A 13,887-nucleotide genomic window follows, 5' to 3' on the forward strand; every position below is an offset into this window, starting at 1 on the left:
ATATTAATTAGTTCAAGTGTGATTTTTATATTGTTCATTGGAGTGGATATACTCTTTTGTTTGAACATGTTATTTTAAATTTTAATGCATATCTACTATATGTACATATGTGTTACATGTAGTTTAAAATTTAAAGTTTTAGCTCGAACATGTGCATTCTTGATCATATATATATATAAATTTGAAAGTTTTAGAGAACATGTGCATTCTTGATCATATATATATTTAAAGTGTACACATAAGTATTTCTAACATGTGCATGTGATATATATATATATATATATATATAATCCAATCCAGTCCATCGAACATAAAGTACATATATACTCTAACATGTATGTACATGTGCACACGGAATATATAATCTAACATGTACATGTGCATAAAATATATAATCTCTAGTCTAAACTTCATATCACATGATGCAGGAAATATATATAATCTGATCAAACACAACAGAGGTATAAAGTATAATCTAGTCTAAACTTCATACATGCATGAAATATACAATCTGATCAAACATGTAAACGAGGTATAAAGAATATAATCTAGTCTAAACTTCATACATGATGCATGAAATATATATAATCTTATCAAACACAAAGCAGGTATAAAGTATACTCTAGTCTAAATTGCATACATGCATGAAATATATATAATCTGATCAAACACAACCAGGTATAATGTATAATCTAGTCTAAACTTCATACATGCATGAAATATACAATCTGATCAAACATGTAAACGAGGTATAAAGAATATAATCTAGTCTAAACTTCATACATGATGCATGAAATATATATAATCCATATAAAACACAAACCATGTATAAAGAATAATCTAGTCTAAACTGTATACATGCATGAAATATATATAATTTGATCAAACACAAACAATGTATAAAGTATAATCTAGTCTAAACTCCATGTACATGCATGAAATATATATAATCTGATCAAACACAAACCAGGTATAAAGTATAAACTAGTCTAAACTTCGTGTATGTGCATGAATATATATATATATATATATATATATATATATATATATATATATATATATATATATATATATATATATATATATAATATGAAAGTCTATAAAAAGATAAATGTAAATGAGCTATAAAGTCTGGAGCAAATCAACAGGGATCATGTCGGCCACGAACTGAGCGACCATCTGAGGGAGACTCTTGGTGAGAGTCTAGTCCAATAGACCCCTGCAAAAGTAGAATTTATTTCAATATTAAATATAATATATCTATCTCTCTAGACACATGTACATCAAATCCAAGTAGAATTAAATAAAAATTTAAATATAAATTGTAACGTGCATGTATACATACATGTACCAAAAACCATAACTAACCTGTCCACTAACAACATCTAAAGAATCTCTCCTACGCACACGCTCATAGCTCAAGGAAGGAGTGACATGAGCTAACTGTTATACATACATGTGTACACACACACACACACACACATATATATATATATATATATATATATATATATATATATATGTATGTATGTATGTATGTATGTATTTAAGGATTAGTCCACAATCAATTTAAATGATCTACAAATTAAAACTTAGAACTAGATTATTTATTAAACATGATCTATATATATAGTTTTATCCTACATTACAACAAGTATACATATCTTCTAAAAATTTAAACACACATGTACATGTACATATCTGTGTATCAGGAGTAGGCTGTATAGTCTGATCCTATCCTGTGATCATATCAACAACATCACTCGTGCCTCCATATCTCTCTCTGGCTGTATGTATCACTGAGGAGTGCAAGGGGCTAACTAGATGACTGGGCATCATGGATGAAGTGTCTGACTATAGTAGCATGTCCATAAACCCAGTATGGCTCAAATCTCGCAGCTGCTCCTCAAATGAGTCCAAACCCTCATCTGTGATATGGACCTGATCAACTCGTATCTCCTCCTCAAATGAATCCAAGTGGCCCTCATATGTGATATGGACCTGATCAGCTCGTAGCTCCTCCTCTGCAGCAACATAGTGATCTGTAGGTGTGTCAATGCCTGAAGCATGCGTAGAGTGATGAGAATGCTGTGACTGCCTTGGGGTATGCGTCGATGCCACTATAGCCTGACCATATCTAAGAATCTCCTCTCTAACATCAGCCAATGGTATCCCAAGTCGAGATGAAATAAAACTGTAAGCATGTAGTAGGTCCTCGACTAAATACTATGACATTTGTACATGTCTACTACCTCCGACTATAGCTACTACCTCATATGGGGAGGGGATGCCAGTAGTAATATACCGATCATTTGAATCTGAAGCCCCTCGTGACTAGAAGATGCATGATCTGTGGATGATCACGAATGTGGTCGACTCATCATATATTTGCCCAGCCTGTCAGATGATATGGTGACTGCTGTTGATGCAATCTGTCAAATCCCATCAATTGCTTCTCTTTAAGAAGCAATCACAACGTGATCCACTATGGGGGCCATGGCTGGGACTACTGCAGGAAATCTCTGGCCAACAAGGTCCCTGTGTCTAGGCGGAGCTCTATCAACAATCCTGCCCCTCTCCTGTCCATAATATCCTGGAATATCAAGGTAGTTTGGTTTCATCTGACAATGAACCTCGGCAAATACCTATTGTGAAAAGTATAATGGTATCTGGTTGTTATTAGGATAACGACCATGGGCAGCTAAGAAGCGTCGGTAAATCAATGATGCAACCTGTGGGTCGATACATCTCATGACCTGATATCCCCTCACCTTACTCTTCTCCTGATACCGGGGAAAGCATCTCTCCTTGATGGTCTCCTTCGAGACCACCCTCACCACATCAACAAAAGAATGAGGACCCCTCACCTCACTCCTCAACTGTCTATATATATCCTCTATAACCTCAGGTGAGAATGAAGTGTGAGAAACTAAGCAGTCCCTCAATGTCCGCAAACTATCAAAAATGGATGTGCATGTACTCTTGTACACGCCATCAGTACGGGGGTCATCTAATATGACCCTCAACCTATGCAACTCACGATCACTGTACTGGAAAATAGTAGCAATGTCGGGCAAGGAGGGATCTTGCTGTGGAGGATCAACATCATTAATGTGTGGCCCCTAATTAGGAGCCTGCGCAGGTGGATCCTGATCAGGAGCCTGCGCAGGTGGATCCTGATCAGGAGCCTGTGAAGGTATATCCTGGGATGCCATCTATCTAGGTACATGCCATAAAGTTAAAATAAATACGTAAGCACACACACACATGAAGTGCATTCAATTTAAAATATTAAAAATTAAAATCAGTTAAATTGCAGAGAGAGAGAGATCATTTTCATGAGAGTGAGAGATATCATTTTCATTTTCAAAAATTTAAATCTTCAAGAATACATAAAAAATTTAAATATTTCAGAGAGAGAGAGAGATAACATATATTTCAGATCTAGAGATAACATATATTATTTCAGAGAGATAGAGAGATCTAACATGTGTATATTTAAATCTTTGAAATACATAAAAAATTCAAGAACATGATATATAACATGGAATGCAACACGTCTCTAAATTTTCTGACCATTTTTTTGTTATTGAACTCCATATCTAAAAAAATATACAGGTCATTGTATTTTTGTAATGACCCCATATGATTATAAAATTATTAAATTTGTAATATGTGATGGACTAAGGGGTATGTCGTTCACACTAGGATTTTATAAGGGGTCATATGCAGTTCTGAGGGGTCACGCATGTGTTATAACACATGCATGACCCCTTAGAACCACATATAACCCCTTAGGACACTATGTGATCCTAAGGGGAATGTCATATGTATATTAGGATGTTATAAGGGGTCATATGTGACCTACTAAGGGGTCACACGTGTTAATGCATGCATGACCCCTTAGGACCACATACGACCCCTTAAGACACTATGTGATGGACTAAGGGGTATGTCATTCACACTAGGATTTTATAAGGGGTCATATGCGGTTCTAAGGGGTCACGCATGTGTTATAACACATGCGTGACCCCTTAGGACCACATAACACATGTGTGACCCCTTAGAACCGCATATGACCCCTTAGGACCACATATGACCCCTTAGGACACTATATGATCCTAAGGGGAATGTCATATGTACACTAGGATGTTATATGCGATCCTCTATGGTCATGAGGGAACGTATAGTGTTATCAGGGGCGTATGTGGTCTTAAGGGGTCATGTTGTGCGTGTAATAGGATGTGAAAATGGGTCACATTGTAGAGGATTTATTTTGTCTAATTTGTTTAAATTTTTTATCTAAATTTTCTAATGTTTTTTAAATTAAAATTTATTAATTTTTCTAACGTTTAATTTATTATATTTAGGTTTGTGACATTTGTCTAATTTTCTTTTTTTGCTAATGTTTTTCTAAGTTCTAATTTACTACCTTAGTTTTCTATGTTTTTCATAACAATTTTTTAAAATGTTGAAAAGAAAAACATATATACAGTTATGTAATTTTAAAAACAAATTGACACATTGCAATCAAAACATTAAATTATCAAACATTTTTCTAAAATAATGAAAACCAATAAATTATCAAACATTTTTCTAAAATGCTAAAAAACAATAACTATACAATTATTTAATTCAAAAAACAAATTAACAAACAAATTATTTATTAATTTAATAAAAAAAGACATTATTAAACCAAAAAAAGGGTTATTTTGTGCACCTGAAATAATGAAGGTCGAAAACTGAAATATGAGAGACGCTAGCTGCTGCAGACAAAGCACGGTGACGTGATGCTGACGACTAGTTCGATCTAACCCCCACTGGATAGAAAAAGACAACTTTGATAATGACACTTTAACTGTCACGATCACTATTTATAAAAGTTTTCAAAAAACCTAATTGAAATAGGGTTCGAGCGAAGGGGGGGTTCGCTTGAACCCCTTAAAATATCAATATTTTGGTGGGTTCGCTCGAATAAAAAATCCACCAGTGGTTTGAGCGAACCCACGACCGCAAGCGGGTTCGTTCGAACCAGGAGGGGTGGTTTGTTCAAACCACCCTATTTCGTTCAAACCCCGCTAAAAATAAACTCCCCGCTTTCACCAATTTCCTTCGTTGGTGAAAGTGGGAACCATTAATGTGGGAGTACCCATTGATAATTAGAATAAAGAATCAAATTTTAAATCTGATCAACAAAATAAGGTAAAAAATATTTTTGTTCACTAAGGCAAGGCGAGAACTCTAAAGGTGGACATTACAGAACATCCTAATCTCAAGAGGAAGATACCAAGACTTTTATGTAGGATATTTATTTTTATCTTATCTATAGAAATAGAGGCATCCTCAAGGAACTTACAACATGTTAAGATTGATGTAGGGTCTTAGAAAAATTTACATCAAATAAATATGTGATTGAGATTTAAAAAGGAGTAGACACTTCCTTGAATTTTTTTAATTTTTAATTATTGGTAAAAGTGGCAAGCCACTAGAATATATTAAATATATAAAAAGATTACAAAATCTAGTTCAAGAGCATACTAGCCAGAAAGAACCAGGAAGAAAACCTTTGTTTATAGCTCAAAGGTACAATATGAGTAGATTTACACTATCGTTGAATAATTTACAACATTACATAGGGTTATGTCACAATAGTCTCAATAGGTCGTCAACAAGCATTTCATGACATGCCGGAAGACAACTTTCACTGAAGAGCAAGATTATGTCGTCAAGACTCTTCAAATGTTATATCGAACAGATGGGCTTTGACGCTAAGACAAATGGGATTCGATGCTAAGATAGATGGGCTTATCCGGTGTGAGGTCCCTTAGTTTAAATACTTGAATTTTAATGTTGATGAGCTATGCCATTATTATAAAGAGAAACAATTGAAGAGGAAGGAATAATTTTTATTTTTATTTGACAAAATAATGGGAACAATAATTGCCAAAGAGAATACAATGAAGTTGAGGTAGTGATAGATTCCTCAGTGATAAAATATTAGGGAACATAGCTCAAATAATACTTAGTGAAAAGGAAAAATAAAATCATAGATGAAGTAATATGGATGAGTTTTTTTGGTTGTTGAGCATGGATTCTTAGTCTTAGATTTTTTTTTTTTTAAATTAGCTTGTAGGAATTTGCTTAGGCCACTATAACTTGTAGTGTGCTATATTTTTTTTTTATCATGACTAGTGATGCTTGTGTGACATGCCCTCTAGTACCACATGTTTAAGGGGAAAGGACCCTCTAACCACTTTCTTGCAACATGATTCTTTTAGCCAATCAAGATAGGCCCCCAGCACTAAATTTTATAAACATTTCATGAGCCTTAAGGTCATGGTATATTTGTCTTACTTGGCATCTATGATGCACGAGGATTTGAGTCCATGGGCAATCATATGTGACTGAAAAATAGTAGCAATTTTTTTAAAAAAATTTGCTTTAAAATTTGTGTGCTTTTTTGTTGGGTGTTTCTTACAAGTGTTTCTTGTCAGCTTTCTTTGTTAGTTAGTGCTATAAGAAGGATATAGATATTTTATATGTTTTAGATTATTTTAAATATCTACACTAGAAGTCATCCTCAAGTTGATCTAAACCTAAATTACACTATTATAGATCAATATTTAGCTAAAATACTTTTTTATTAAGTATGATAGAACTTTTTGTACAATACTACAAGGACTATGTATTATGTTGTAGGAGTTTATGAGGTGATGAAATTAGTACTTCACGAGTTAGATTCATAAAACCACTTTAGAATTTCATGGGGCCATCTCACATTAAGGAGATGATTTAATTTGATTGACCCAACCCTAAAAGGATTGAATATAGATCAATTTAATCCTCCTTGTTTGATTTGAAATTGTTTTTGAATTAGGTTTGAATTGCAATGCTAGATCTAGGACACGAGGTCAGATTCATTATTACCAAAATGAGTGGGTTAGACTTCCTTTTAAACCTAACCATGCCTCAATTGTTTAAATTTTTGGAGCAGGTTGACACAGGGCCAGATTTCCCACCCACAAGAAGTGACCGTTGAGGGTTCCAAATTTGGGTCCCTTTTGGGAGGACTAGGGCACCCAAGGCATCTTGGTCCTATCGATTATGACACAAACTTGAATTGGAGCTAGAGAAAGAGTTGAAAATACAAATTCTAGAATGGTGTGAGCAAAATCAAAGTAGGTACAAAGCATTGAAGCCCAGAACAACAAGGTGAGGACGAAATTGTACGGGGATACCATTTACGATGCTACATAGTTGTGTCTCATGCTACAAACCAAATAAGTGTCTGTTATGAAATTAATTACCAAAAATGTGATAGTCTACAATATGGCCTACTATAATTTTTTTTGATGTCATATGTGAGAAATTTGGATAACATGATTATCATTGATTTATTCAATATAATAATTTATAAATAGAGATCCACGATCTTTTGAAAACCCTACATTTTTTTTTCCTTTTTATTAACCTCCAATAAGTCATGCCATTTAAAGACACTTTTTTATCTTTTCCAACCTTAAAATCATTGGGTCAAGTTGTCACAGGTGACTATTATTGCTTTCAACAATTTATCTATGATATTTAAAATTTCCTATGGTTTGATGTAGAGTCCTTTTTATTCTTAGTAGTTGATGTGAAGGTTTATGTTATTTTAGAAAGCTAACATCATGCCTTACTGCAACCTTTCATATTCAATTTGTGTTAGTATTTGACCTAGTATTTTCTTTAATTTTTTTAGCTAGATACATTCTTGGTATTTTTCTTTGGATATGTGTGTATACTGTTCCTTCTTAGTTGTTTGAAATCAAGCAACAACTTTTCTTTACTAGGGATTATGTGCTAAGGCACTATTAGTTGGTGGCAAGACTTGCAAAAATAAACTAACAAGTGTTTTCTTATCCATGGAAGTTACGAAGGTTGTGGATTGACATGGCTTTAGGGTTGGAGAAAAAGGGAGAATAGGATTGATGAAGAAGATGAATATAAAGTGGTATAAAAAGAAGAATAAAGTAAGGGAATGAATAAGGACACATATAAGAAAACTAATAAAAGAGATTAATCTATATAAGATGAAGGCTTTGTTGATGAATATTTTGTGAATGGAAAGCTATAGGCTACAAGAAAATTCTTATAGTCCCTAAAGAAAATTGTATTGTATTATAGAGAATTAAATAAATTAATGCTTGTTTATTGTTTTGTTTCCATTTTGCATATTGTACGTGCTAATCAAGTTTGAATTGTTAGATTAGGTCATTTTTTAGTATATTCTATGATATAGGTTATATTATGATCCTTCACCACCTCATACTATTGGCCTTATTGCTTCGTCGAGCTAATATTTTTCTCTATAATGTCATGTCACATTTGAGGCGTCTCTTAAATATTTATTTTTTAAAAAATATTGTAGGTTTGGGAACCAACTATTTCAACCCGAATATCTTTAGATGTAAGTTTGTTTTTAAAGATATACCACTTAATAATTTTATTATGATAGATAAATAAAACATCTTAATTGCCTTATTTTAAAATATCCAAGATTTAATATTATTTTATTATTTTTAAATAAATAATATAATTGAATACAAATAAGCCTATATATAAAGTAGAAAAGAAAAATATTAACAAGGAAAAACGAGGTTTGACAAATTCTCATTTTCACAATTCACTCATTTTAAATAAGAAGAATAGAGTAAGGGAACAAATAAGGAAAAATAGATGAAAACTAATAAAAGGGCTTGATCTTTTTATGGTGAAGGTTTTGTTGATGATTATGTTGTGAGTGAAAAGTTTAGGCTATAGGAAAATTCTTATAGTTCCGAAAGCACATTGCATTTCTATATGAAAGTTGTATTCTATTATAGAGAATCGAATAAATTTACCATTGTTCAATTTTTTGTTTTTATATGCCACATTGTATATGTTATTCAAGTTTGGATTATTAGATTAGGTCATTTTCGTAGATTCTCTTGTCTAGGATCTAGGTTGTATTATGATCCTTCACCATCTCATACTATTGACCTTATTGCCTCAATAAGAATCTTTTTTTTTTTAATAATATCACAAGTCATATTTGAGGTGCCCCTTAAAGATTTTTTCTTTTAAATATTAAAAGTTTGACAATCAACTATATCAACTTTATTGTCTTTATATATAAGATTTTTTTTTAAGATATATTCCCAACAAATTTTATTTTAAATTGCAATTTCATTATAACTTTCAAGATGTGAGAGACAAATAAATCATCGTAATCTCCTTATTTTAAAATACTCCAAATTTAATATTAACTAGTGATAAAATAAATAAATTTATTGAAAAGACCTAAAATCTATCCACTCCTTTTTAATGAAATAACAAAATCTCATATTTATAATCTAACAAGAAAATCAAAACTTTTTTTATTCACTCATTTTTTGTGAGGTGTGACAAATCCTCGTGTTCATAATTTACTAAGGATGTAAACAGAGAAAGGGAAAATCAAAACTTTTATTCATTGGGAAACACAAATAATTATTTCAAAGGACAAACAAAGACATGGGGATTATTGTGGGGCATAGACTACACCGAAATAGCAAAAAGAAACGCATGCTAAAGACCTCTGACTCATTCATGGTGGCAAAAAGCATTGTAAAGTGGGTTTCAACAGAGTTCTACAGAACAGAGCGACAATTAGTCCTGATCTGCCCTTGATTGCCGGTGAGGGGACTGATGTTTCCCATCTTAATCATCGATTCCACAAATTGCTTCAGAAACACCTCCTCTTGTTCTGAATATAATTTCACAGTTTCCATTGTTTTTCCTTGCCCCTTGGTGAACAAAACCTCGTCAGAATTCAGAAGTCCTCTGTTGCTCACCAATAGCTTGAAATAGTAGTTGTCGAATTTGGTAGGAGTTACTGCATCCAATGGAGAGAGATTATTATCTCCTCCTGATTGTGGGCATATAGATCTCAGCTTATTGGAATAACTCTTCTCCAGGGTGAAGTCAGGCTGCCCATTTCCACTCTGATTGTACAACCTCTGTCGGAAGCTTGTGCACCGAGATTGACCAATGGTGTGGCTACCTGTATAATTTTATAACAAACAGATTGTTTATGATCAGCTTCATTGAATACCCACTTGTTGTTTTCTCATTTCAAAAAAAAAAATGCAAGTAGAAGTGCAGAAGATACCTGAAAGTGCTACTAAGTCCACCTCATTCAGACCTTGGCGTTTGAACTTAGTGATAAGAGTTTGCAGGGTTGAGTTTGGTGCAGGGATGTTATTGTTTGAGCCTTGCAAGCTTGCACTTGTGGAATCCCTTCTCCCCAATGTAACTTCCCAACTGGGTCCTCCACTCTGCACATCAAGATTAACATAAATACCCACAATTGGGGGATGAATTTCTTGATCTAATTGAGAGTTTGTTTTAATTAATGAGTTTGAGCGCGACTTATATATACATCAGAGCATAAGTATTGCCAAGAAAATAAAATAGAAGAGATTGGGGAAGATCATTACCAAGACAACAGAGTCACGAGCGGCAATGATAAGAATGTCTGCGCAGGAGACAGTTCTTGGGCATGCCTTCTCCAACTCACTCTTTATCTGGTCGATTACCTCGAATCCTCTGGCTGAATTTTTGTTGGGATTTGAATTCTTTTCGCTCACAATCTTGGCACTGTCGTCCAGAAACAGTGATGCATCACACCCCTGTTTGGACACACACTTCATTTATCAAGAGCTTTTCCCATATATACGAGTGAAACAATGGAAATAACAGAGAAACTCTAACAGAAAAGTTATAAACTAAATCTTACAAATGGCTTAAATCACACATATTAAGCTTACATTTCTAGGTTTAAAAGTGTTAAACATTCAGAGTTGACTAACATTTTCTAGGCTTAATATGTTGCTTAAGGCCTGTGGTCACACTAAGAATACATTTTTAAGCTTAAAAGTATTAAACACTCAAAGTTGACTAACATTCTCTAGACTTAATATGTTGCTTAGTGTGTGTGGTTTAAGGCTGGCCTTATGCAGCTGGTGTATTGTGGTCAAACCATCATTCTTTATTTAAAGAGTTGACGTGTTAACAACAACATACCCACTATTTGCATCAGTGTCAGTTTCAGCTAAAAGACAACAAAAAATGTTGTCACCAAGAAAAAAAGCAAGCAAAGAATTGATCTTTGGGTTAGATCGGATGGTTGAGTAAAAACATGGACTGTGGTTGTAGGTTTGAGTCTCAATTCAATTTTCAAATAAGGAACATTTGAGACACAACCATAAGATTATAAAATCATGGTCATTTGAGACACAACCACAAAGTTATAAGATTATGGTCATTTGAAACATGGCCACATAGTTATAAGATCATGGCCATTTGAGACATGACCATGGAGTATGGGCATTTGAGACACACCACATAGTTATAAGAACATGACTATTTAAGACATGGCCACAAAGTATGGACATTTGAGACACACCACAGAGTTATAAGAACATGACCATTTGAAACAAGGCCACAGAGTTATAAGATCACGGCCATTTGAGACATGACCATAGAGTATTATGGGCATTTGAGACACATCACAGAGTTATAAGAACACGGCCATTTGAAACACAGCCACAAAGTTATAAGAGCATGGCCATAGAGTTATAAGATCACGACCATTTGAGACATGGCCATGGAGTATGGGCATTAGAAACAGCCACAGCCATTAAATGGGACACGGCCACAGTCATGATCATTCAAGACATGGCCATGAACATTCGAAACTAAATGGTTGAGCCATTGAAAAACATAGATAATGATTGTAAGTTTAAGCCCTGCTTCATATGCTATACCCTAATAAAAGGACACTTTGAAACATGACTGATGGAATTATAGGATCAATCCTAATGACCTCCATATATATAAGAGAAAGATAGAACAAAGAACGCACCTTGACAAAGCAGTCATGGAACTGAAGACGGACCAAAGAAGCCGCCATTCTGGCCTCCTTCATCACAGCATTCTGTACGACCGATTTCACAATTTGCTCAGCATTTGGGCACGACTTTTCATAGAACTTCGGGCTCAAGTAATTGTTATACAGGGGATGTGATGCAGATGACCTCAACACAGACATAAAACACACTATGAAAACACTCAAACTCCCAATACTCATCGCCATCGTAAACCTCTCAAACTAAACCTTACTATCACTCTCTAATCAGCATAAACTCTGAGCCAAGAGCTTGTGATAATTTAGGACTGACCTTATGCTCTTTTATACTACATCGTGGGCACCAGACTGGGGCCTAGCTTCAAGAAATGTTTAAGGAGCTGTTAGCTGTAATTTTGACTAAAATCAACATAAAACAATAAATATAATACACATACATATGCAGGTTTATTGATGAAGTCAGTGCATTCGAAATGGGAAGTCGCTGGATCAAATTTTGCCCCTTTTTTTAAGCACAGCCAGCAGCATTGTGCCGTCTGTTGACGTGAGTCGCCATCTCCATTTTCTATTTTATGGTAGAAAAATGATTAGTTGAGCTAATACACCGAATGTAGCGTAGATTCCTCCATTAACATGCAAAGTCAACAAAGCTTTTGAGAAATTCATACGTTGCTCTTGCGCTCTGGACATGAAACAACATTTGTTTAATGGAAGAATAACTACAATAATGTCTGAAAGAGTCTTCGATCCAGAAATGAAACCTACTCCCTTAGAATTCTTTCCACGACAGATCTCACATGTATATAATTTAGAATAGAGTACAGATCTTGTAAGACCCGATCAGCCTTGTTTGAATTAAATTGTAATAAACTCAAAGAGTTTGATTTCTTTCTCCCACTACACATCATTGTAGATAAAGATGTTTACAATGCTGATAACGATGTTCCAATGCTCATGAGTTGGTGGGTAGTGAGCAAGTAAAGCGCGTTCTTTTAAGAACCTTCTCTGAGATGTCTTTTTACTCATTCTCCACACTTTTCTGGCACTTTCATATAAGTATAAATACTTGTTCTAATTTTATTATATGTGGTAGCAAGCATTTTTCTCTCCTATTTAGTTGTGGAACACATGATTGTTGCACATTGTTAGAGAGGCTAGCTCAGTCAATGCAAATATTCTTAAATGTTTAACAACTATCACCTCTTTTCAAGATACTGCACCATTTCAATTCTTAAATGTTTAAGAAGACAAATATTCTCTGATAATGTACGTTTTCTTATTTGTTTTCTTGCTTATTTGTGATGAATTGCTGGTGAGCAGGTTATTCCATCATGCTTTCCATGGCAATTGGCGAGTCTAAGATTAATTAATTGTGGGAGATGTCATGTGATTTAATCATTCCTTTTAAATGTCTTCTGTGGGAATCCAATAGTTTTACAACTTCCAGAGGTGTGTTGATGACACGTTGACTAATATTTTTATTTATAGATGTGAGTTTTTTAAATATAAATGGAAATGGTGAGATAAGTGATGACATAGTGAACTTTTTAAATATTAAGTTACCATAAGGTGTATTAGACTAATTTGTGTAGAGAAAGTTGATGAATAATAAGTGATAGTATAATTGTATCAATTCGGTCAATTTAATTAAAGGCACATGTAATTGATCATTGAAATTAGTATAAAATATGGATAAGCATCTAAAACAAAAACTATAAATTGTCAAATTCATAAAATAAAAATGATAACACGAAATGAATGTGGAGAATTTTTTTAAGGAATATACTCTACCATCAAAGAGATCACAAGAATGTATTAATCCGTTAACACAAGATTATAGTAATACATCCAAAATCCCTCCTTAATCCAATATCATTCAAACAACACAAGGATACTTGCAAGTGGTCATGTACATGAAACCTCTATTCCATGTCTCTAATATATAGAGTATGTAGAAA

The 13,887-nt window shown here is 33.8% G+C and overlaps 1 protein-coding gene across 1 annotated transcript; it reads right to left on the reverse strand.

Moving 5' to 3' along the window:
* Positions 1-9,586: 9,586 nt before the first annotated feature.
* On the reverse strand, positions 9,587-12,207 carry LOC131059769 (peroxidase 49). Its single transcript, XM_057992809.2, has 4 exons — positions 11,927-12,207; positions 10,500-10,691; positions 10,172-10,337; positions 9,587-10,063 (listed from the first exon to the last, which is right to left on the reverse strand). The coding sequence occupies exons 1-4, from the start codon at positions 12,155-12,157 to the stop codon at positions 9,651-9,653; spliced, it is 1,002 nt and encodes a 333-aa protein (XP_057848792.2). The 5' UTR covers positions 12,158-12,207; the 3' UTR covers positions 9,587-9,650.
* Between the last annotated feature and the right edge of the window lie 1,680 nt (positions 12,208-13,887).

This window comes from Cryptomeria japonica, chromosome 3, assembly GCF_030272615.1.
Source record: "Cryptomeria japonica chromosome 3, Sugi_1.0, whole genome shotgun sequence".
Taxonomy (NCBI): Eukaryota; Viridiplantae; Streptophyta; class Pinopsida; order Cupressales; family Cupressaceae; genus Cryptomeria; species Cryptomeria japonica.

What these genes read in the sequence shown, in the direction of transcription:
- LOC131059769 (XM_057992809.2), bottom strand. Translation starts at nt 12,157, where the DNA reads ATGGCGATGAGTATTGGGAGTTTGAGTGTTTTCATAGTGTGTTTTATG. An exon ending in TCCATGACTGCTTTGTCAAG is followed by an intron (nt 10,692 to 11,926) that starts GTGCGTTCTTTG and finishes GTGTCCAAACAG; the next exon opens with GGGTGTGATGCATCACTGTT. An exon ending in GGACTTAGTAGCACTTTCAG is followed by an intron (nt 10,064 to 10,171) that starts GTATCTTCTGCA and finishes AAAATTATACAG; the next exon opens with GTAGCCACACCATTGGTCAA.